The 25333-nt window shown below is 44.0% G+C and overlaps 1 protein-coding gene and 1 pseudogene across 1 annotated transcript in view; both read right to left on the bottom strand.

The window, feature by feature from the left end:
• The window catches only part of LOC111958530 (zinc finger and BTB domain-containing protein 16-A-like), a 30238-nt pseudogene extending 16194 nt beyond the window's left edge, over positions 1-14044 (bottom strand).
• A 453-nt stretch (positions 14045-14497) lies between these two features.
• The window catches only part of LOC111956653 (neural cell adhesion molecule 1), a 30903-nt gene continuing 20067 nt past the window's right edge, over positions 14498-25333 (bottom strand). Inside the window, exons 8-11 of the mRNA XM_070436702.1 lie at positions 20798-21129; positions 20182-20298; positions 17910-19208; positions 14498-17079 (exon numbers count right to left, since the gene is read on the bottom strand). Coding sequence (XP_070292803.1) covers positions 16965-17079; positions 17910-19208; positions 20182-20298; positions 20798-21129 — 1863 coding nt within the window. The 3' untranslated portion in view covers positions 14498-16964. The remainder of the gene's footprint in view (positions 17080-17909; positions 19209-20181; positions 20299-20797; positions 21130-25333) is intronic.

The following is a 25333-nucleotide window of genomic DNA, read 5'->3' as shown; positions in this document are numbered from 1 at the left end:
AAAGTACTATGCCACACTCTTTAAAGAGCTTGCTTATTGGGTCAAGTCAGATTCACTAAAAGGAGCTATAACTGATTGGCTCAACATCAAGGCGCTATGAGTAAAACTAATATGGCTCACTTCAGCATGTTCACTCACTAGCTGCCCCTGTGACCCAGTTACACATATACACTATGTACATTACATTGAGCAATGAGCACCAGACCTTATATGACCCAGTGCCTTCCCTATGAGTAAAAGATGTTGAAAATACGTATTTTTGGTTGAAAAGACATTGAAAAGACGTTGAAAAGACATAGGAAATATGTCTTTCAACCAATTTTGCACACTGGGTTCAGACTGGGTCCCTGTAGACTATATGTTATGATAAGTCTAGAGACAGACAGTAACCATACAGAACCTCAGATGATCCCAGGTAGGCCAGCCACTGATCAGCAGACCGCTAATCTACCAGAGTGAAGAACAACCAGCTCAATAATTAATGCAACAAGAGATACGTTGCTGGTGTTTAACCACCATTCCATCTTCCATGGCCCGTTTCATTGAGGTCACCTGCTGTCTCCAATCTGGATGTTTAGCATATTTTGCCAATAGCATTCACCATAAAGTACATGAAAACAGAGTAGAAGCCTACAGGGCCTGAATGACTGGACTAGCACTAGGCAGTGTGTTCTTTGTAGCTAGAGGCCAGCAAAATAGACTGGGGTGTAAGTAGAGTACAGTATGACTCAGTACTTGAAGATCTGTACCAATGATTAGTTATTTATAAGTGGAATGGGGGTATACATTTCAACCGATTGCATATTCATTATTGTGAATGCAGCTTGCACAATAATTATTGCGCAATTAGATGAGGTCTATTTCATTGAGAAGTGGCTATGCTATGCACTTAGGCAGTATTGAATGTACAAGAAAGTGTGATGGAGTAGGATGTGTTCTCTGTATAATAGGGGTTATGTGTACTGTGGACATTCAGTACAGGAAGTGTTTATGTGTAGGATAAGGGCAGCTGTTTGTAAGAACACACAAAGACTTAGGGCCTTCTCCTGCAGGCAAGGTGGCAGAATGGTTAGCCACTATGTTCTGCACCATGTCCAGTCCATTACTACGCTCTATGATTTGCTTACATTTTCCAAAACTGTTCAAACAAGATGATACCACAGAGAACCTAGCTAACATGGTCTAATGAAATAAGGTCATTGTTGCTTGAGAGTTTGAGACAGTTCCATTATTTTATTTTGGGCACCCACAAGTAGGTCAGAGGCAAAGCAGACGGCGACTGTGACAGAGAGGGCTGTGGTGGGGACTGAGTAAACAGCASCACATGATGTTGTTTTCCTGGGAGTCCTGGCATCCAATGCCACCAACCCTTCCAACCAATGCCCTCAGGAACTCCCCCCTAACCAGCCCCTTAACGCCAACCCACAGCCACTCACCTCTGACATTCACATTGCCAAAACACACTCTCACTCACTGGAAATAAACTAGGCTCTGCAGTGCAGTGCAGTCCCTGTAGCGTGATTGATATGAGAGCCAACCAGGTGTTTGTCAGGTAGGGGTGTTTTCCTTCTTGAGGAGAATAGATCAGTAAACTAAAGGGCTATGGCTGCTAAGGTCTGACCTGTGATAATGTCTGTTTGGCTTCCTGGCATACTGTCACATTTATTTTTGATTTGATTTGATTTAACTAGGCAAGTCAGTTAAGAACAAATTCTTATTTACAATGACGGCCTAACCCAGACGACGCGGGGCCGTCATTATGGGACTCCCAATCACGGCCGGATGTGATACAGCTTGGACATGGCGATATACAAAGCCATGGTAACAAGATTCATTCAGCCAGTGATCTCAAAGGTTATAAACCTAGGATGTGTTGAAAGTATAATCAAAAGAGGATCATAGCGCACTCAAAGTTTGATTGGTGCGTTAAACCAGTGAATCCTTCTTCAGTTTTTAAGTTACACACTGAAGAAGGCAAATAAGCAGAAACGTCTGTTTATGCTATCCTGATGCAGTAAGAATATATATWTTTTTAAAGAAATAAGCTTTATGTGACATCTTTTTGAGTGCAGAAGACCTGTCACACTTTTGCTTGTGTTGAAAGTATAAGAACATACAGTTAATGCATATTCTAAAAGAGAATGTGTACAGTAGCTGAATTCCCTATAACCACCAAACAGCTCCAAAAAAATCATACCATTCTAGTCAGAGCACGAAGTGTACAAAGCTGCAGTAAGAGGGTCATTTATCACACTAGACCAAGTTGAGATCATGACAAAATRAGTGAGTAATGCCCTCCTGTACCCTGCACTAGATACGCTGCCAAGCCGATAAGGGACCCCTGGATGTTTACAACCTGAAGGAGAGGAGGTAGAAACTTTAGGCATCGTTAACACCCCTCCATGTCCACAGGCATTAACTATTCATACTGTGTGTGGCACCTGGAGTTACAGTTACATGCCAATGCTTCGGAGCGGGTTATCAGCTTTCTCTGACAGTAGCAGAAAAGGTGTGGATTCTGACACTCATTGTGGATCGACTGTAGGGTTTGTCTAAGATGACTAAAGGTAGAGTTTAATTTAGATACTGTAATGACTGGGATTCAGGCACTGGGAGAGGGTCTGAATATTTGGAAGGAAGACAAATATAGGCAGCTTTTATTTCAACCTCATTTGTGTAACTTCGGTAGGAGATACCCAGTCATCTGATTAGAGGAGTGTCTCGCTAATTAAAACAATTGGGTTTCAGAATAGTTCCCAGGAACTGATGTCCATTATCTTCTGAGCTGGAGAGGATAAATAGAATCTATCACCATGAGATCATTCCCAAACAAAATGTGTTGATCCAAGTTGTTGACGTGAGTCAGAGCCATAGAGTAACAACCCTCTGGGCTCATCACGCACATAGCCTAGATGCATGGCATATCTATGACACTGTCATGTACTTGCAGTGTGGCCTRGGCTTGCCTGGCGTGTCAGGCTTGCCAGCACCGTGGTAAATAGGCATGCACCCACACGGGATACCAGGAGATATTAGTTGGTGATATCTGAGAGGGCCTTCCTGTCCTCGCTAGCCGCTGATAAATTATGGAGCAACATGACAGGGACAGTTTAACCCTGCCAGCACAATAACAAGGATGTTAATACCCATAGTCATACGTTTATTAAACACTTTTTTGAATAAGCAGCAAGACAGACAGAATACATTACATATGCGGACCTCAAATGGTGTCTTGTCAATTGTAGCCTGCTTGTTTAAGGGTAGTGAATGAGTGTTTGTGAGTTATTGGGTACCTGTACGTTTTCAACCGTGAGCTMTGTTTGTCTGTGTGTGTCTGTGTGTCTGTCAGACAGTACCTGTGTGCGCGTGTCTGTGTGTCTGTCATACAGTACCTGTGTGTGTCTGTCTGTGGGCCTCCAGAGCGTCTTCAGCAGAGAATGTAGCTCCACACTGATCACACACCAGGGCCTCRGCTCCAGCTGCAGGGGGACATCTCAGTCATGTGTCATCATCAAACACTTAACATATGGTGTACATTCTTTTGTGAGATGTTAACATTCATGTATACAGTATGAGAAAACAATCAGCAATTTGTACAAAATAATTATGATCACGCTGTAGAGGGCGCAACTGAATTTGATGGATGGAATTCATGGTTATGGCAACCAATCAGCTGAATCTCAGATGACTATAAAAGCTCCACTTTTACTTCCGAATCAAACCACATTTTTAAAAGGTGAGAAAGCTGTTGGATTAAAATCCATATCAAACCTTTAGCCAATGCAATGCTCTATTTAAAAGTCCCTAAGTAACCATCCTCTTCTGTATACACTTTTGGTTGTTTACAGTTACATTATGAGTCACACAGAGTAAAAAAGACCAGAACCCATTGGAAAAAACACAACTCTGGCCAAACAAAGGCACCAGACAGTGTTCCATGGCCTCTCTATTTCACAGTGAGGAGCTGAGCTGAAGAGTTGTATTTACCCTGTTATCAGGCTCTGAACAGTGCACAGCCTGTCTGCCTGAGTTGACACAGAAGGACTGGGTGTTCTGTGCACAGCAGACACTCTGCTCTGAGCCCGCAGCATAGGCCTTTATCAGAAACCCTCCAGAGTCAACACTCCCTAGCCATCTCCCTCAGTAAAACACAGCACCCTGCTCACCTTTGGAATGCCCTTGTCTTCTCTGATCTCTTCATATGAAAAGACAAGGGCACTGACACCACTCAGCTATAGGAGATGCCAGTTGCTCTGACAAATGGTGATTCTGTACACACACACACACACACACACAACACACCACACACACACACACACACACACACACACACACACACACACCACACACACACACACACACACACACACACACACACACACACACACACACACACACAGAATACACTCCCAGCTGTTTGGATGGGGCTGGCTAGCGGTGAGATGTAAATCGGTTTCAGATCCATACGGGCCCAGGGCTCATTCACTGATCTATTTTCTGCTCAGCTGGCTTTAAATGAAGTTAAAATGACTCATTAAAACGCCCACAAGCTTTGGAAACTGGGAGCGCTACAGCCTAAATGTAGTCCTCTTTCAACTCTCCCCACCTCCCTGTACAGCTGCACTAGTCCCAGTGCTGTAGCTAGCTACAATCACCTCATCCGCAGATTTCACCTCATTTCAGATATTTTACATTTATCTTGGAAACAAAACATTTCAGCATACAATGTAGCCTTTTCCTAGATGTAGGTAGGTGATGTACTGCAGGGCTGTCCTTGGCTGAGAGAAGCATAAGGACAGTACATTAAATGTTGTGTGTTGTGTTCTGTGACAGTGCGTCCAGTGTGTTGTGTTCTGTGACAGTGTGTTGTGTTCTGTGACAGTGTGTTATGTTCTGTGACAGTGTGTTATATTGGGAGATTGTTCATGATTAGGGAGGAAGAGAATATAGTGCATTGTCTTGTGGCGTCAAAGGCATGGAGTGTGCTCTCATCCATAAACCATCAAACTGTCTCCAGACGTGGCTGCAATAGTCCTCCATCAAAACACTTTGTCTGGCATACCAAAATACGAGCCAGCATCGGGCTGAATACCAAATCAGCCCATTAGAGCTGTGGCGCACTGGCTCCTTAGCAACCAACAGAGGATCTAAAGGCTGCTATGGGCTATACGGCAACACACAATGACAATGAAATAAGATCAAACTCTTTGTTTTTGTACAATACAGAGGCTATATATTTTGTTAATGAATATAAAATTAGATGAAAGAAGGTTCCAGAAATCTATTTTGTAATGAAAGATCAAAGTAKCTAAATGATGTGTAACAGGCCTATATTACACCCACTATAGCCAGTATGTCTCATCAGGTCATACCGATGCAGACAGGATGAGTAAAGGAGAGTAGCCATTTGCCAACTAGCAGAATACTTACTGTATGTCGTGACCTGATGCAACTATCATTCAGATCATAGAGTTCCAAACATGGATTAAAATGTGTCTACTGTGAGAGATCAGGTAGTTTATGAACACAGTTTGGAGAAAGGGAACCTCTCATCTGTCAGCCATCTGTCATCTCCTATCACTCTTACAGGGATCAGAGGAGAGGAACGAGATCAGAAGAGAGGAAAGCCAGGGTATAGCAGCATTGTGTCAATTCTTCCTTACATCAGAGTGGGGTTTCTGTTTATATTTTAGTTTAATTTATAAGCCATCTCTCCGCCTACTCTCCTCCCCTTCTCCTGCTCTATTTTGGATAAAGTGGCTGGGAGAGCAGTCAGGTCTGATTAAGTCGSCGTTTGGGTACAGTGTGTTCCTGGACACACATCTGCGAGCGAGCCATCACACACGCTTCGGARCACTGGCAGAACACCCAGGCCTGCCGGCAGCTGATGATGTCATCACTCAGAGGGACAGAGCTGGCGAGGAGCCAGACAGACTCTCCGAAAACACACACACACACACAGATTCACAGAGAGAAGACAAAAGAGAAGACAGAGACACTGAAGATCTGACACATGCAGAGACAGTCTCAGACAGGAGACAGATAGGAGACAGACAATAAGGGGAATACTCTTTCCTATGGATCCTTTAAGACATATATACGTGTGACATAATGAAGAGGCACATGTGAAAACAGTACAGCTCTATCAGGGGTATTCTGAATGGAATTTATTCTGTTATTATCATCATATGGCAGTGTTACCTGAGTGAGAGAGCATGTGCATCCTGAGCCGTACACTGTCTATGAAGCGTTTGCCACAGAACTCACAGCCGTGTCCCTTCTCGCCTCCACTGTGCAGCTTCCTGTGGGGACAGAGACAAAAGGACTGTGATGAGCCAATGACTGAGGTCTCAAAAATAGCAGACATTGTGCTCAAAAATGTTTTTGTGCATTTTCTGAAGGGTTTTCAAAAGGCAGCAACATCATTGTCCTTGTACAGAACAGCATGTTTAATTCCAACCTGAAAGTATCCCTCTCTGTGTACTGCTGCATCATTAGAGTAAAGAGGTCTCTAAGAGTCGTGAGTCACACAGTATCACACTGTACGAATACAAAAGGAGAACAGACAACATAAAAATATCAGGGATACTTTTAGAAAGCACAATACAAATACATTTGCTTACACCCACGTACACATACAGACAGACAGAAGCACAGACACCCACGTACACATACAGACAGACATAATCACAGACACCCACGTACACATACAGACAGACAGAAGCACAGACACCCACGTACACATACAGACACAGACAGAAACACAGACCCCCACATACAGACACAGACAGAAGCACAGACACCCACGTACACACACAGACACACACGTACGCATGGAAATCAAGACACACACTCCTCTCGTAACTAGTACAAAAATAAAAAAACGGACTCGCCGCTTTGCCTGCAGCAAACCCCATGATATCATATCACACACGTCCAGCCATGCGAGGCATCATCTGCATTGTTATCCTCATATCCCCCTCTGCAGTACAATGGTCAGACAGCAGTCCTATAGACAGTTCTAAACAGACCACAGTCAAATAATAGATGATCTAATACATAGTACCAATAAAATATTACGTCAACAAAACTCTTCAATTAAATCAAGAACACCCGTTACATCAAAATAGAATAGAAAACAAGAGGATTTAACAGAAAACTAGGGAAGAGATCCACTATAAACCAGACACCTCATACGATTCCCAGCTTTCTCCTTTAGATAATTCACTTAATCAAAGCTGAAGTTAAAGTTCTGAAAAGGTGTGCTATGCCCTAACAAACTTCTCTCTCCCTGTTCTCTCCACTCAGAAATGTCAACGTGACTAAAGTGGATGATGCTCAGTGACCTGTCTCCTGACATGGACTAGCTTCATTACAACACCAGCAGTCACCAGAAGGACTGACTCCTCCAACCTTCAAACCTCTGCCTATCTCCATGACTGAGCATTGGCTAGCTAATACCCTGCTGGATGTTCTGTCATCAGACTCTTTCAAACACTGGAGTGGCACAGGCCTGAAATGTCAACCATCTGCGTGGGAGGAGAAAGGGGAGAAGTTGGTGCTCTGACACTGATGATGGCTTGGTTGATTGATTTAGCAATGGTACCTGAGGACCTGTCTGAAGCTGTTGTAATGTCATGAGTAGCACTGCTCACAAGCTAAAGCTGAGCTGGTGTAGCACGTGTCATCAACAGAGTTATGGGAAATGTGACTCATGAGTTCACAATAATCTTACAAGTTATAAACCCACCAACCTCTAGTCTAAACCCACCAACCTCTAGCCTAAACCCACCAACCTCTAGTCTAAACCCACCAACCTCTAGTCGACCTCTAGTCTAAACCCACCAATCTTTAGTCTAAACCCACCAACTCTAGTCTAAACCACCAACCTCTATTCTAGAAACCCACCAAACTCTAGTCGACCCTCTAGATCTAAATCCACCAACCTCTGAATCTAAAACCCACCAACCTCTAGTCTACCTCTAGTCTAAACCCACCAACCTCTAGTCTACCTCTAGTCTAAACCCACCAACCTCTAGTCACCTCTAGTCTAAACCCACCAACCTCTAGTCTAAACCCACCAACCCTCTAGTCAACCTCTAGTCTAAACCCACCAACCTCTAGTCTACCTCTAGTCTAAACTCCCCAACCTCTAGTCTAAACTCACCAACCTCTAGTCGACCTCTAGTCTAAAACCCACCAACCTCTAGTCAACCTCTAGTCTAAAACCCACCAACCTCTAGCTACCTCTAGTCTAAACTCCCCAACCTCTAGTCTAAACTCACCAAACTCTAGTCGACCTCTAGTCTAAAAACCCACCAACCTCTAGTCGACCTCTAGTCTAAAACCCACCAACCTCTAGTCGACTCAGTCTAAACCCATCCAACCTCTAGTCTAAAACCCACCAACTCTAGTCGACCTCTAGTCTAAACCCACCAACCTCTAGTCTAAACCACACCACTCTAGCACCTCTAGTCTAAACCCCACCAACTCTAGTCGACCTCTAGTCAAACCCACCAACCTCTAGTCTAAAACCCACCAACCTCTAGTCTACCGTCTAGCTAAAACTCCCCAACCTCTAGTCTAACCACCCATCATTCAAACCTCTAGTCTAAAACCCACCAACCTCTAGTTAAACCCACCACATTCTAGTCAACCTCTAGTCTAAACCCACCAACCTCTAGTCTACCTCTAGTCTAAACTCCCCAACCTCTAGTCTAAACCCACCAACCTCTAGTCTAAACCCACCAACCTCTAGTCTAAACCCACCAAGTCATGAGGCAGCAGTATAACTGTCAACCAGTGGCTCCTGCCTTCACATGCTAAGAAGCCTGCTGATCCCCATAGAGGCAGGCTACTCTCCCTCCTCAATAATGCAAAGGAATGCATACCAAATACACTCAGAGACAGTTTTAAGTATGAGTCATATCTATTTAAAAATAATCATACAGAATTGTGAAATTTAGCAACTTAGTAAACAGCTTCATTATGCCACACCATGTATGCTAAGCGGCTAACAAAGACCTATTTTATACCTCTCATGAAGTCCCTATACTCAGGCACARGAGCAGGTGTATTTTTTAAACAAATTAAGATATTTAATATCGTTGCTCCCAGGTCTTTCCTTTGAAGTCTTTTAACGTGTTAAAAGTTAATAAAGACAAAAAAAGAAAAAAAATCGCCAACCTTTAAATTAGAAGTTGTGTACTACAATTTATATCTTCCTGCACATTCTAACAAAACATTTAACCATTTAGCATGAAGACTCCAGACTCACCACACACATACACTCCAAATCCCTCTCTCTGTCTCTCACAGACCTCCTAGTGTATAACGACCAGATAGAGTACTTTGTGGGTGAAGGGGTGACGCAATCTAATTGTATTCCGCATTCAACTACATTTACCTGCCGGCACTCACTGACAAAATACTTCCTTCAATGATACCTAGAGATCCATAATACCTAAAGACACCCTAGAGATATAACAGTGAGTTGAGTATGCAGTCTGCAGTAATCTGTACTCTACCTGTGTTGCTCCATGGCCTCTCTGTTATGCAGCTGGAGACCACAGTCCCCACAGCTCTGACTCTGACTCTGGCCCTCCCGCCTCATCCCTGCTGCAAACTGGCCCAGCCTGCTGAGGATCTCCCTGTGGAGCAGGCCCTGGGGCAGCAGTCCCCCGTAGGCCCTCAGGTCCAGGGACATGGCCAGGGAAGGGGCCAYCGACATGGGCATAGGCAGCCCCACATCCCCTATGTGATTGGAGGGCATGGATGAATAGAGGGAGGCCAGGTGTTTCTCAGCCAGCCCAGGGAAACTGTCCAGAGGAGAGTTGTTCCCCACTATGCCCCCCTCCTCTTGGCCCGAGTGCTGCTCTCTAGCCGAGGTGATGACACTGCCTCTTTGGGGGGTCCCCGGGCCCTCATCTCTGGGCTGGTCCGATTCAAAGCCCCCCTCCCCTCCGCTGGAGGACCGGCCTTCGTAGCTATTGACTTCATCCACCTGCATGTTATTGTCCTCTGTCTTTATCCTCTTAGTCAAAGGCAGGGAGGGGTCCTGTGCTCCATTGAGGCTGTACTGCAGTGGAGACTGACCCAGGCCCTCCAGACTAACCCCTCCAACTTGTGTGGGACTAGCTACATGGAGCCCCATAGGTAGTTCCCCTGGCCCAGAGGGACTCCTGTCAGTCATGTGGTACAGTGCCAGGTGGTGCAGGGCGGTGGGGTTGATACCACCCTCCTGCATGGAATGCTTCTTGGATATTAGCATGTTCCTCCAGTGCCTTGCCCTGCTTTGTTCGCTCTCTCCAGACCCGTGGTTCCTCCCACTCAGACTCAGGTGGTCYTGCTTCTCCTCTGACTGGATRGTCTCCAGGACCTTGAGGCACTGCTCCTCCAGGTACTCGATYTCCAGGATCTCAGCGGCGTACAGCAGGTCATCCAGGTCCTCGGCCGTGGCCTGCAGGGAGGCCGTGTAGGCRTACTCCAGGATCTGCTGGAAGGTCTTGGGGGAGAGGAAGTCGAGGGCGTAGCGCAGGCTGCTGCGGTGGAACAAGATCTCAAACATCTTGCTGGTGCAGGCCAGGACGGTGCGGTGGGCCGGGAACTCCTGGCCGTCCACCGTGATGATTACGTCACACAGCGTTCCCGACAGACGCATATGATTGGCCCTCTGCAGGAGCGTGGCTGGGAGGGTGGGGTTGTGGAGCTGGAGAACACCCATCTTAGTCAGATGATCCGTACGGCCTCGGACCCTCTCTGAGCCCACGCATGAGGTGTGTTCTATCCCACCTGCTTTCCTTCCGTGTGTCTATAAGTCTAAAGGGAGATACAGAAGAAACCACATTAAATATTCAAATCTCAGATCATGGTAATGACAGTACAATTAATAGTGAATACGAATGGTCTGGTTGATTGCCATGTTTTTTAAAAAGTATGTCTTATATCAATATCTTGCATGTTCAACAATTGCAGAAGGAAAGAAAAGTAATAATATTTTAGAATTGGCTGACCAAATGTCTGGGACTGAGTTGAAATGTTGATATTGTATGGTAATGTGTCACTATAAGGAAATACACTGGAAGGAAACACAGGGGAAATATAGATTCCCTAAATCTAGGAGTGCACCATGAGGTCTGTTTGATACTAGTCACGCACTGTATATGTCTATACAGTGCATTCGGAAAGTTCAGACCCCTTGATTTTTTCCATATTTTGTTATGTTACAGACTCATTCTAAAATGGATTAAATTGTTTTTTCCCCCTCATCAATCTACACACAATACCCCGTAATGGCAAAGCAAAAACTGTTTTTAATAAAGTTTTGCAAATGTAAAAAAAAAAAAAAAAACTGAAATATAACATTTACATAAGTATTCAGACCTTTTACTCAGTACTTTGTTGAAGCACCTTCGGCAGCGATTACAGAGAAGACCCCCAGTCTTCTTGGGTATGACGCTACAAGCTTGGCACACCTGTATTTAGGGAGTTTCTCCCATTCTTCTCTACAGATCCTATCAAGCTCTGTCAGGTTGGATGAGGAGCATCGCTGCACAGCTATTTTCAGCTCTCTCCAGAGATGTTCGATTGGGCTCAAATCCGGGCTCTGGCTGGGACACTCAAGGACATTCAGAGACTCCTCTCCTGTGTTGTCTTGGCTGTATGCTTAGGGTCCTTGTCCTGTTGGAAGGTGAACCTTCACCCCAGTCAGGTCCTGAGCGCTCTGGAGCAGGTTTTCATCAAGGATCTCTCTGTACTTTGCTCCATTCATCTTTCCCTTGATCCTGATTAGTCTCCGAGTCCCTGCCGCTGAAAAACATCCCCAGAGCATGATTCTGCCACCASCATGCTTCACCATAGAAATAGTGCCGGGTTTCCTCCAGATGTGACGCTTGGTTTCATCAGACCAGAGAATCTTGTCTCGTTTCTCATGGTCTGAGAGTCCTTTAGGTGCCTTTTGGAAAACTCCAAGCGGGCTGTCATGTGCCTTTTACTGAGGAGTGGCTTCCATCTGGCCACTCTACCATAAAGGCCTGATTGGTGGAGTGCTGCATAGATGGTTGTCCTTCTGGAAGGTTCTCCCGTCTTAAACTCGAGCTCTGTCAGTGACCATTGGGTTCTTGGTCACCTCCCTGACCAAGGCCCTTCTCCCCGATTGCTCCGTTCGGCCGGGTGGCCAGCTATAGGAAGAGTCTTGGTGGTTCCAAACTTCTTGCATTTAAGAATGATGGAGGCCACTGTGTTCTTGAGGACCTTCAATGCTGCGGAAATGTTTTGGTGCCCTTCCCCRGATCTGTGCCTCGACACAATCCTGTCTCGGAGCTCTACGGACAATTCCTTTGACCTCATGGCCTGGTTTTTACTCTGACATGCACTGTCAASTGTGGGACCTTATATAGACAGGTGTGTGCCTTTCCAAATCATGTCCAGTCCATTGAATTTACCACAGGTGGACTCCAATCAAGTTGTAGAAACTTGAGGATGATCAATGGAAACAGAATGCACCTGAGCTCAATTTCGATTCTCATAGCAATGGGTCTGAATACATAAGTAAATAAGGTATTTCTGGTTTTCTTTTTAATACATTTGCAAATCTTTCTAAATACCTGTTTTCGCTTTGTCATTATGGGTTATTGTGTTTAGATTGATGAGGATATWTTTTTAAATCCATTGTAGAATAAGGCTGTAACGTAACAAAATGTGATAAAAAGTCAAGGGGTCTGAATACTTTCCGAATGTCATATGTCATATGTCGTATGTCATAGGCTGCAAGTGGACAGAGCCATACACTATCACATGTGCTGTAAATGCATTAGTACACACGCACTTTAACTGTATTACTGCAACAGGTAACACACGGATGCATGTACTTTAATGTCTATACTGTCTATGCGCTGAGCCACTCGCTGATATGGGCGCATATGGATTGCGTAAACGATTATAGATGGGCTACAGCGGGAACACTCCTGAATAAATCAATCTAATAAGTTACTACTATCAAACCACGATTACATTTGAACCAAATGTTAGATTTAGAAAGGTGAAAAATACCGTTGACAATCACACACATTTGGAGCGCTTTTTTAATGTTTGTAGGGGTGGCCACTCCTCAACCAATATAGCCTATATAGCCTACGATCATAAAGATAAATGCTACGATAAACAGTTACATGATTATTTGTTATATTTTCTGACCTTCAGTGACCACTGACCCATATACACTTAATGGATAATGCTGACACTCAGCCTGTGTAGTTCCGCAACAGAGCGCATCAGGTGCTAACTATGCTCTGGTAGAATCACGAATTCCTACCCCAAAACACCAACATGCACATTTATCTGGTCACTAACGCTGTAAACATGAAATAATTCAATATGGCCATAGTGTTAAACTGTATAGGAGCAACACATAGCCTGGGCGCACAGCACGGCACGGCTTAGTCACGTCTCTCTCTCTGTCTGATCGTATGGCGGGCATACTAAGCAGTCAAGTTTTTAAATCCGTTACTGTAACTGCGGGCAAACTTTAGGCTCAATAACGTTTTAGGAAACGCGACTATGTATATAAAAACAAACACAAATGGATTGCCATTTAGTGAATATGTCAATTAATAATTCAGCATTGTCCATGAATTGGTAACAGGGTGAAGAATAGCTATTTCAGAAAGTATATTCGATTCACCTGTGCAACGGCAGTATTACTGCAATAGAGAACATAGAAAGACAACTATTTTGATATCATTCATTCCCCTTACCTTAGCGGCCTGTTACGTCCTCACTCAGCCGATTGCGTTATCATTCAGGCAACATCATGGTAAGGCAATTCACAGAACCCGTTCCAAACTCATCCCCACTCCAAGTAGGCAAATTATCACCCAGGCAACGTCACAGCTTTGAATGATTGTCCTCTGTTCCCGGTTCTATCAAGGCTGGAAAGAGACATCTACAGGGCAGCAGTCCTCACGACCTGGTTTTGGGCAGGGTGAATGAAAGTCAGTAGCCTTTGGATCCAGATGCAATTGAAAACAACTAGTTCAATTAACCATTATTTATCACTTACTGAGATTTAAAAAAAAAACTGGTAGGTCTGTCTGGGTTATATGTAGCTGCCCTTGCTCATTACAATTATATTAGTCACTCAAGTCTCGACAGAGGAGCAAAAGGAGTCACTAACTCAGGGACTCAGGGAATCCAGCAACACCAACTCATTATCATACCCTATTACCATCTATAATTTTCCTATCTCTTCACGTAATCTAGAAGGTAATAATTTAATAACCTTAATCAAGGAGTTATTTGATATATTACCTTATCATCAACAAGGACATTGATATAATCTTGCTAAAAATACTACATTTGTAAATTGTCATTTCATGCCACCTAGTGCTCACTATTGTATATTACATCTACAAACTCCATCAGAAGGAAAAGGGCACACTAATAATATAATATCATTGTAGAAAACAATGACTTGCCATAAAAAAAATGGTAAACAGCGTGAGGTTCCAAAACCTTGTTTTATTTTGTAAATGGGTTAGTACTCTGACTGTAGACTGCTGAGAGCAGAACGGTCCACTGGGTTTGACCCAGTAAAACCAAGAGGCTCCAGAGATAGGGGACGGGGTGGGAGGATGACAACAGCAGAGGGTTGTATTGTACAGGTTCTGGCATGACTGTCCTATTCCACTGATGTACTGAGGGGAATGATTGTTTACATGATTTGTAAGTCGCTCTGGATAAGAGCGTCTGCTAAATGACTTAAATGTAAATGTAATGAAAGTGGCAGAACAACATATGAACATTTTGGAGTGTTGTTTTCTTCTGTTGTCAAATGACCACCCTGCCCTCCGTCTCTGGTATTATAAACTCAACAGGCAGCAAGCTCATGATGCCTGCTATTGTACAAAAACAAAATCAATTCAAAGACAACATTACAGAACACTTGAACAACAACTGGAGACTAAAATAAAGCGTTTTATAGGCCTGAACAGACCTCATTCTGATAACTCCCTCACATAACTCAATATGAAACTCGCATTGCCTAAACAAACATAGGCATGTCTGTTTGGGTTTCTGTTWCACATATTTTATAAAGTACAGTTTGTATTCATCATGCCAAAAACTCAACATATCTCCCCAGGCTGTGTTACAGGCCGCACTAGACCTCTGTGTGATGGGACATATCAACAACTCTATACTGTATATACATTTGCTGTACTGTTTTTATAGATACAATATAAAAAGAATATACAGGTAAACCTTTCACGACAAAGCTATGCAGATATTATTGAAAGTGACGACAAGACAATCTATTGACACAGTCACAGTGCACAAGCTCGCAGTCAGGWGTGGAAAAGAAACCTTTCCATAAATAGAGTACAAAAATGCTTTAAAAGATTTTTGCTTCAAAAACACGATTTTAAATGATAAAAGTCAGGCATTTTCTTTGTTTTCTTGTGAATATGATAAGATACTCATCATAGTTGATGTTAAAACAAGGAGGTGGTGGTGCTTGGGTCATGATGAGACATTCACTTAGATCACTAAAAGTTATTCTCTACAACCTTTCTCTGTGAGAACCACTGGATCAGTTGCACATGGCTCTATCTTGTTGTTCCATTGTGAATACCGGTACAATATTCGCTCAATACGTACTTTCCATTTAGTACTTTCCAATACAGTATTCATTTCCTGAACCCCCAGGTAAGGCGAGATGAAGACATCTCATATGATAACTCCTGATACATATCTATGATAATATGGCTTTCTCTGAAACCCGAGCATTCCCAGCACTGTGGGCTGCTAGCTGGTCAGAAATAACCCTACCTTCCTTTCTGTCTGTCTCTGTCACACAGAGCTTGCCTTGGAGCATGGGGAAGTGGTGTTAACCAAATCAATGAACTTCTGATTGAAACATTAAAACAATCTGTATGATAACCCACCCTAATACAGACATAAAGAGTAAAACAGTCAAATGTTTCAAACAAAACATTAAGAACCATTTGCAAATCAGACATGCAAACAAACTATTCGATGAGACTATTCGATGAGACTAGCCATCAAACATTTGAACAATGTAACATGGAAATAATAAAATAATGTCTACATAGTCAATCTCTTCAGTATATATAGACTGAGTGTACAAAACATTATTCTCTTTCCATGACAGACTGACCAGGTAAATCCAGAAGAAAGCTATGATCCCTGTTGATGTCAATTGTTAAATCCACTTCAATTAGTGTCAATGAACAGGAGGAGACAGGTTAAAGAAGGATTTTTAAGCCTTGAGACAATTGAGACATGGATTGTGTGTGTGTGCCATTCAGAGGGTGAATGGGTAAGACAAAATATTTAAGTGCCTTTGAACGGAGTATGGTAGTAGGTACCAGGAGCACCGTGTGTTAAGAACTGCAATGCTGTTGGGTTTTCACACTCAACAGTTTCCCGTGTGTATCAAGAATGGTCCACCACCCAAAGGACATCCAACCAACTTGACACAACTGCAGGAACCATTGGAGTCAACATGGGCCTGCATCCCTGTGGAACGCTTTAGACACCTTGTTGAGTCCATGCCCCGATGAATTGAGGCTATTCTGAGGGCAAAGGGGGGTGTAACTCAATATTAGGAAGATATTCCTAATGTTTTGTACATTCAGTGTTATGTTCCTGAATAATCCATTGTTTATCCGCACTGAAAACAATTAGAACTCTGAGTAGTTGTAAAAACTAGAATTTTGTCTCCTATACCACTTGAAATCACTCAAATGGTATTCATTTGTGTAGCGAAACAAATCATACGTGAGAATAAAAATGTTTGCACAATCAGATCGTGCTCTAATGAACTCTATTGCACAGACACATGTTGTTGTTCTGGAAATGCAGTAAGGGCACTGGAAAGAAAAACTGCTGCAGACTGTAATGAGTGTTGCTGCCGCCGCCATCTTGGATGGGCTGAGGCTGCCCAATCATGCTTTGCTGTCGCTGGCGTTTGTCTGTGTGACATTGTTGTGTTCTGTGGTCACCTCTGACAGGGCTGTCTTCACCTCCTCCGCTTTACTCTTCTCACCTCCAAATATCTTCCTGCAATGGAGAAAATGTTAGAAATGAACAGTCTACCTGCAATGTAATAGAAAAACAACAACATTCCTAAGAAAACCACAACTGCTGCGTTCAAACAAAAAACACCCCAAATATAGACGTTTACATTCTATCAGACGCTCTTATCCAGAGTGACTTACAGGATACATTAGGGTTAAGTGCCTTGCTCAAGGGCACAGATTGGTCACCTAGTTGGCTCTGGGATTTGAACCAGCAACATTTCGGTTACTGGTCCAACGCTCTTAACCGCTACTTTTCCAATATATATTTACACAATAGCCATAGGTAGTAATTGTTAGACGATTGATACCAGCACAAGTAATATAATTACAGAGCACCTCTGAGTCAAAGTGATAGAGCAGTACTAAGGACCACTTAACAACCAAATGATTGTCTGTTGCAGTGTCTGCCCTACCATTGAATAGACATTAGGCGGGGTGAGTGAAAGATCTAGTCTTCTGGCCCTATCCCCAGCCTAAGAGCAGTACTAATGCCCGGCACTGTCATTACAAGACTTCCACAACTTCCACAACACACTCTACAAGGGGAACCATACTACTACACAGTACTTTACTACTCCACACAACGCTACACACACACACATCCACACAACCACTACCATGGCAATGACTACAGCACTTGTCACCATTACACAGGTCTCATTAATGAACAATTATCACCACTGTTACCACAATTGACTACTACAATTTCACAAGACAAAATGGAAAGGTGGAGACTGAGTGATAATAGAATAGTAGATGACTGGGCACATAAAAACATTGACACGTATAAACCTCTAGAGGGAGCCATACTCGTCGTTGAGTGGAGCAGCCTTGGCCAGACTGTCTAACTCCTCCAGAGCAGGAGGGCCTGAGGCCTGGAGGTCTGCCCCGAACCCGTCTCCGTTAGCCTGGAAGGAGGAGGAGGAAGGGACAGGGGCAGGGGAGGGAGTGGGACTACTCTGAAACCTAGTGGGCCCTGCTGGCAGGGAGGGGCTCTTAGTCGCCACCCCATTGGTCAACTCAAACTCTATCTCTGGGGCTTGGGGCTCTGTGGTGATGGGTATGTGGGGGGTCAGAGTGGGTGTTGGGGTGTCGTAGGTAGTAGAGGCAGGTGTGATAGTGACCGTGGGGGCAGCAGGTGTGGCAAAGCTCGGAGCAGTGGGAGCATTAGGGGCAGGTGTGGGGGCACTTGTGGGAGCAGGAGTAGGAATGAGAATGTCTGGGAAAACAAGGGCAGATTTGGTTGTGTTCTCATGTACGATAGCAGCAGTTACATCAGCATTGAAGGCAGTAGTATGAGCACTAGAGACAGATGTGGGAGTGGTAGTGGGGTCTATATTAGGGCCAGATGTGGGAGTGGTAGTGGGGTCTATATTAGGGGCAGGAGTGTGAGTGTCTTTGGTAGTAGAGTTTGGTTTGTCAGGGTCAGGGGCTGGTGTACTAGCGCCCAGGACAGTAGGGGTACCAGGGACAGGGGTAACAGTGCCGGTGGCAGTAGGTGCAGGTTTATCGGTGGAGGTGTCAGAGGCTGGGAAAGTGAATGCCGTAGGAGCAGGAGAGGGGCTGTCTGGGGCAATAGGAGCAGCTTTCCTGGTGTTTTGGGTAGGAGAGGCAGTGGAGGGGGCAAGAGAGGGACTGTCTGGGGCAGATTTCCTGGGGGCCACGGTGGTGGAGTGGGTAGGTGTGGGGCTCTTGGGAGTGGGAGGAGAAGGAGCAGGTCTGTTAGAGTTTCGACGTCTAGGTGGTATTGGAATAGGGGACTTTTTAGGAGATTTAGGGCTATCTGTGGCACTAACAGCAGTGGCAGACATTTTGTCCTCTGCTCTAGGAGAGCTGTCTCCTAGAAGGTCTAACAGGGGGGCTACTCTAGCTGTAATGTCAGAGGTGGAGATGAAGGGGGTTGGGGGGGCTGTGTTGGACTCTGGGGTGGGTGCCGGGGCGGGGGCAGGCAGGGGGTCAGTAGCGAGGGCAGACAGGCTACAGTTGAGAGCGGTGCTCTCACTAGAGGGGCTGTCCTGGGTGGGGTCATAGGTTGTGTTGGCTGTGTCAGAGATGGTGGCTACAGACGAGAGGGTGTCCAGAGCCAGGGCAGCAGTGTGAGCGGCCAGCCTGGGAGAGAGAGCAGGGAGAGAGCAGAGACACACACACTAGACASTGAGGTGACTGGGACCCGAYSTGGGGACTGGGGAGGAGGGGTGGASAKGAGGAGCARGCAGGAGGTTMRGGTTAGGGGAGGCATGCAGTTAGATATCACACACACAGAGCAGACAACATCAACCAGAGAGAAAGGACACACAAGGGGGTTCCATGCAGTGAGGCACATCAAATAACAAAGGACACTGTCCATGCACAGACATGGAGAACATGTAGGGTCTAATGAACTGAAAACAGGTCTTTCTAAAGGAAAGGATCACTACACACAACCACCTGAAGGGTTGAATTGTACCAGACACTCATCTCATGTGACTTCAGTTTTTAATGTCTCAGTTTTTAGACTGGTTTCATCAAGTTCACCATATACAGGAAAAAACCACAGTGGATCTATCCACGTCTTTGACTGGTAGCGATTCAACCGTGACATCGAAAAGATTCATCTCCTAAGAAATATCCTGTGAAAAAACTACTGTGGCAGCAAAGAAATAAACACCCCTCCCCAAAACAAACACACAAGAAACTACAACACACACAAGGGGTTTTCACACTGCATGTTGTTAGACCAGGGCTATCCTTAATGCTGGGTTAAAACTAGTTTAGGGTTAGCTAACCCTCCCTTCACACAAGCATTTGTTAACCCTGGGCTAAGTGCCGTGTGAATGTGACTATAGAGAAATTTCAACAAAAAGTATAAAAGCATGAGCACATGACGGTGCAATCTGCTTATAGGAATCACAGACATATGTATAAATTAACTGCTTATGCTCAAAAAGTCATAAACATTAATTAATGTACTCAAAATTGTGCAAGAATATTGTGATTTTTACAAGAGGAGTGAACTATGCTTTAGCCTAACAATTATATGTGTGTGTGTGTGTGTGTGTGTGTGTGTGTGTGTATGTGTGTCTGTATGTCAAGCTATACTCACTCTGGCTCTGTAAGGGGTGTGGTCTCATTGGGTTCTGTGGGTCCTCCTGCATTGTGATTGGCTGTGCACTCATCCTCTGTCCTCACTTCCACTATCGGCTCTTTGGACTCGTCCTTTCTGTGGACCAAAGAGGATTCTGGGATGATTACATGGACACCATGACACAGAACTACTGCATAATGAGGATGACGCAATTAGAAAAATCTCAGACGAAGGTCATTACGGACCCAAAGTTTAGCAAATTAAAACTGTGAAATTGCATCTGATTGAAGTGTGCAGAGACTCCTTTTTCAGCCTGTCAGCATCTCAAATGCACCTTACTCCCCCTTTTTCTTTTTCTTTTTTCTTTTTCTTTTTTACATTTATTTAACTAGGCAAGTCAGTTAAGAACAAATTCTTATTTACAATGACGGCCTAGGAACAGTGGGTTAACTGCCTTGTTCAGGGGCAGAACGACAGATTTTTACCTTGTCGGCTCAGGGATTCAATCTTGCAACCTTTCGGTTACTAGTCCAACTCTCTAACCACAAGGCTACCTGCCGCCCATATGGGCCCTGGTCCAAAGAAGTGCACTATATAGAGAACAGGGTGCCATATTGAGACAATAGACACTCACATGAATGCGGCCTTGCCCTGTTCTAGGTTGTGTCCCTTGGCCCCGCTGCCTGGCTTGCCACACAGACACATGATGAGGCCACACTTGTTTGTGAAGTAGCAGGTGACGTCCACAGCCAGGAGCAGCAGGACGAAGGCCAAGATGAGGATCCCTGCCATGATGCCCGTGGAGAGGGCAGACTCCCCGTCTATATCTACAGTACAGACACAGCATGACTCACTAGGAACATACAGCACCACAGTTAGACAGCTGAATGCATGTGGACATACTGTTAGAAAATGAAAATATCTCTGTTTTCTACACAATGGTTTCATAGAACACAGACAACTCACCTGTCATGCACATTGACATAGTTTCAAGATATCACAGCTTCTAATCAGATGTTTTGTGATGTTAACTTCATACTGGTACCTTGACGTGCTCAAATTGGGAGATCAATGTCTCCCTGACAAGGCTCAACAGACATCACACGTGACCTGTACCTTGTCTTTGGAACAGTAAAGGCATCTATCTCCATCACCTGCCCTCTAATAAATGCAAACCCATTAAGATGTATTAAATCAACTTTATTCGATATTAGTCATAACCAAAAACACCTGAAGAAAATGCATAATATGTGCTTCAAGAGATATTTTGTAAACAACCATGTATGTGTGGCCAGCTAGTGACTACTGTACCACACACAATACATGATCTCTAGCATTATCTGTCCAGTTTACATTCTAAAGAGAGCACCCTGAATATCAGCTCCTCGGGACTTCTGATTCACATACAAAAAAGAGTATTAACAATTCAGTATTGACTTCAGGGTCTATTTGTAATGCAGTTGTGGAACAAAATAATCACAACTTAATAGTATAAAAAAATGTATTGCTAGTTTTTAATGACATTTGTAGTTCTTCAGGAATCAATAACACACAATTGACTGCTGCAGTTCCCAACTGTATCCATACTGCTTATATGTATGTAGACAGTGTGTCATAATACAACAATATTAATATTAGCATATTATAATTTGGTACTTTGTTAATTAAATGTCCATGTAAAAATGAATGTTATTAAAAATCTTTACAGTACATACAATGTAGTAAGTGGAAAAATAATATACATCCTTTACGTAAACTGCCTGGTACTCACCACCATTCACTCAGTACTCTACCACAGTATTCAGAATAAAATTACCATTCATTCAATACCCTAGTGTTCATTAATGTAAACTGGAGCTCCATTCAGTTCTCTAGTTCGGAATGCTGCTACTAGCTGTGCTATGTTGCTGAGCGGAGTGGAACAGCACTGACCTGTAGGAGACAGCTGATACTAGCCTAGTCCTATATATGTTTGTGCTGTATAGCTAACTCCTTACTATGGTTGTTGTCAACGGCCATAGGAATTAGCTATACTGCACAAACAGATCTGGAACCAGGCTAAGCTGATACCAGTGCCTTTGGTTCAGTTCAGTCAATCAGGCTGGTCTATTCTGTAGTTACTCCCCACCCAGTGAGAGACATGTGTCTGTCTAGGCATCCATCCAGAGAGACAACCAGCCATGTCAGAGAAAGGCTAGCTTTCTTTCCTCTATGTGTGTGTGAGAGAGAGACCAGCATCGCCTCATATAACTAGCTATGAGAGCAGCAACACAGCTACTATGGACATGACGAGGGAGATCAGAGTGTATGTCACAGACGAACAGCCCTGGGTCGCTGCTCAAACCAAATATAGTCAAAACCAACCGAAAGAAGCGACACAGATTCAGAAAAGAAGAATACGTAATGAGGAAAATGGTCATGTAGTGAAGTCCACCAGTTTCCAAAACCAGGCAAGAGTGCAGAGACATAGGGAGAGAGAAAAGGGAGGAGAGGGGGGGAAGGGGGAGAGAAATGAAGAGAGGGAAACAGAGTGGAAATGGACAGAAGGGTGGGAAAATGGGAAGAGAGGGAGGAGAGGAGAGAGAAGAGAAAATATGTCAAGTTTGTAAACAAAACTGAATAGAGAACAAAATAAAAGTTTAAAAAGTAGTTTTAAACTGACAAGGAGTTAAATCTAGAATCCGCAAACAATAACAATGCCGTCACCCCTTCTGTTTTGGTAAAAAGCGGAGGGCTGTGCCTAGAGAAATTTAACCACTCTCAAATTCATAGACAGCGCTATGGATGCATCCATTTGATCAAAATGATAGTTTAACCATGTTTTAAGGGTATACAGTGTTTGTTTACATTTACGTTGTTTACCAACAGAGAGTAAAAAGAAACTTCTATTTTGGTTTCTGATGGGGTACGACTGTTAAACTAAGCTCATGAGGCATTTATAAGTTATATTCTTCAAGAAGCAATTGGTATATATCATTAATTTATTAGTCAAAACATTTATGTAGCAACTAAGGATTCTAGCTTTAAAAAGCAAGTTAAAGCAAAAGCACAGCATGTGAGAGAGGACTACGCCACAAACCATGAGTAAGGAAACTGGGGGTTGAACGGTTGTGATTGGGACGCGTGTTTATCTGGGAGGTGAGTTAGAAGGGAAAGAACAAACAGGCGAAGTGAGGAGGAGGGATAAGTCCTGCTATGTTTCAGTAAAGCACTCTGCATCGCCTGAGGCCTGGTAGGGGTTTGTCGCAGCCTAGCTGTGTAGTGTTGCAACACAGGTGTCTGTGGGTGTCAGCAGTCAGTTTCAGCTAGCTAAGACCTGCTATGGAACAGGAATGCTGCTGCATCAGTTAAGGCCAAACTATATAGAAACAGACTGCATCCACACACATGGACAAAGACCATCCATCTACATACTGTACCCATCACTGTAGTAGGATAGACCGCCCATCTACATACTGTACCAATCACTGTAGTAGGATAGACCGGCCATCCTACATACTGTACAATCACTGTAGTAGGATAGGAGCCTCCATCTACATACTGTTATCAAGTCACTGTAGTAGATAGACCGTCCCATCTACATACTGTGAAAAGTCATAGTAGTAGGATAGACGCGTCCATCTACATACTGTACCAATCACTGTGTAGGTAGACCTTGTCCATCTACATATGTACCCATCACTGTAGAGGATAGATACCCGCCATCTACATACTGTACAATCACTGTATAGGCATAGACGTCCATCACATACTGTCATCCATCACTGTAGTAGGATAGACCGTCCCATCTACAAACTGTACCCAATCACTGTAGTAGGGATAGACCGTCCATCTAACATCTGACCAATCACTTAGTAGGATAGAGCTCGTCCTCTACATATGTACCCATCAACTGTAGTATATTAGTACCGTCATTGATATGCTATCCTCGTTCAGATGACCGTCACACATACTGTACCCATCCACTGTAGTAGGATAGACTGTCCATCTACGAGTACTGTTACTGCCTACGTAGTAGATAGGACGGCGGTCATCTACATACTGTAACATGCACTGTAAGTAGGATAGACTGGTCCATCTACATAGCTGTATCCATCACTGTAGTAAGGGATAGACCGTCATTCTACATGAACGTGTACTCGACAGCTGGTAGGTGGGAAGCGTCATGAACTAGCATACTGTAACCATCACTGTAGTAGGATCAGACCGGTCCATCTAACATACTGTAACCATCACTGTAGTAGGAAGACTGTCCGATATCTACATAAGCTACGATATCCATCTGTAGTAGGATAGACCGTGGCATACTAGCATACTGTACCGCATCACTGTATGTAGGATAACGTGCCATCTAGACGATACTGTACCCATCACTGTAGTAGGGATGAGACCGTCATCTAATACTGTACCCATCCCTGTAGTTAGGATAGACTGTCTCTCACATCTACACTGTACTCCTTGCACTGAGTAGGATAGACTGTCCGCATCTAGGCATACTGTAGCCAATCACTGGTAGTAGGATAGACGTCCATGCTACACTATGTATCCCATCACTGTAGTATGGATAGACCGTCCATGCTACATAGTGTACCCTCATGTAGTAGGATAGACTGTCCATCTGAACTCTCGTGATAGCCAGTGCAGTGTAGTAGAAGGATAACTGTCCCATCTACATCCTGTAAGTCCAGATGCACGTAGTAGGATAGACCCGTCATCTACATATGTGTCCATCACAGTAGTAGGATACCCGACTGTGCCATCGTGAATACTGTGGGACCATCACTGTAGTAGGATACGACCTGTCCTGCTACATACTGTTCCATCGCTGTAGTCGGTAGACTGTCCCCTAGATCTGGATCCATACTGTACTAGATCACGTCACTATACGTACATGTAGGATAGACCCGTCCACTACATTACTGTATCCATCACTGTAGTAGCGATAGCACTTCCCATCTACATACTGGTACATCACGTGTAAGGTGGATAGCTTTTGTCATAGCGGAGCGAGGCCTGTTGTACTACTGAGATAGCAAACCTCATACAGATGCACCTCACAGCTTCGGTGTAAGAAGTTTATTTAAAGATCCAAAATTGGAAACAAATTGTGCCGATGTCTGTCATCATCACAAAAATTAACTGTAAAACACTCTGGGCATGGTCAAAAAGA

This window comes from Salvelinus sp. IW2-2015, linkage group LG4p (genome assembly GCF_002910315.2).
Source record: "Salvelinus sp. IW2-2015 linkage group LG4p, ASM291031v2, whole genome shotgun sequence".
Classification (NCBI taxonomy): Eukaryota; Metazoa; Chordata; class Actinopteri; order Salmoniformes; family Salmonidae; genus Salvelinus; species Salvelinus sp. IW2-2015.
This window is presented reverse-complemented; position numbering and strand designations above follow the sequence as displayed.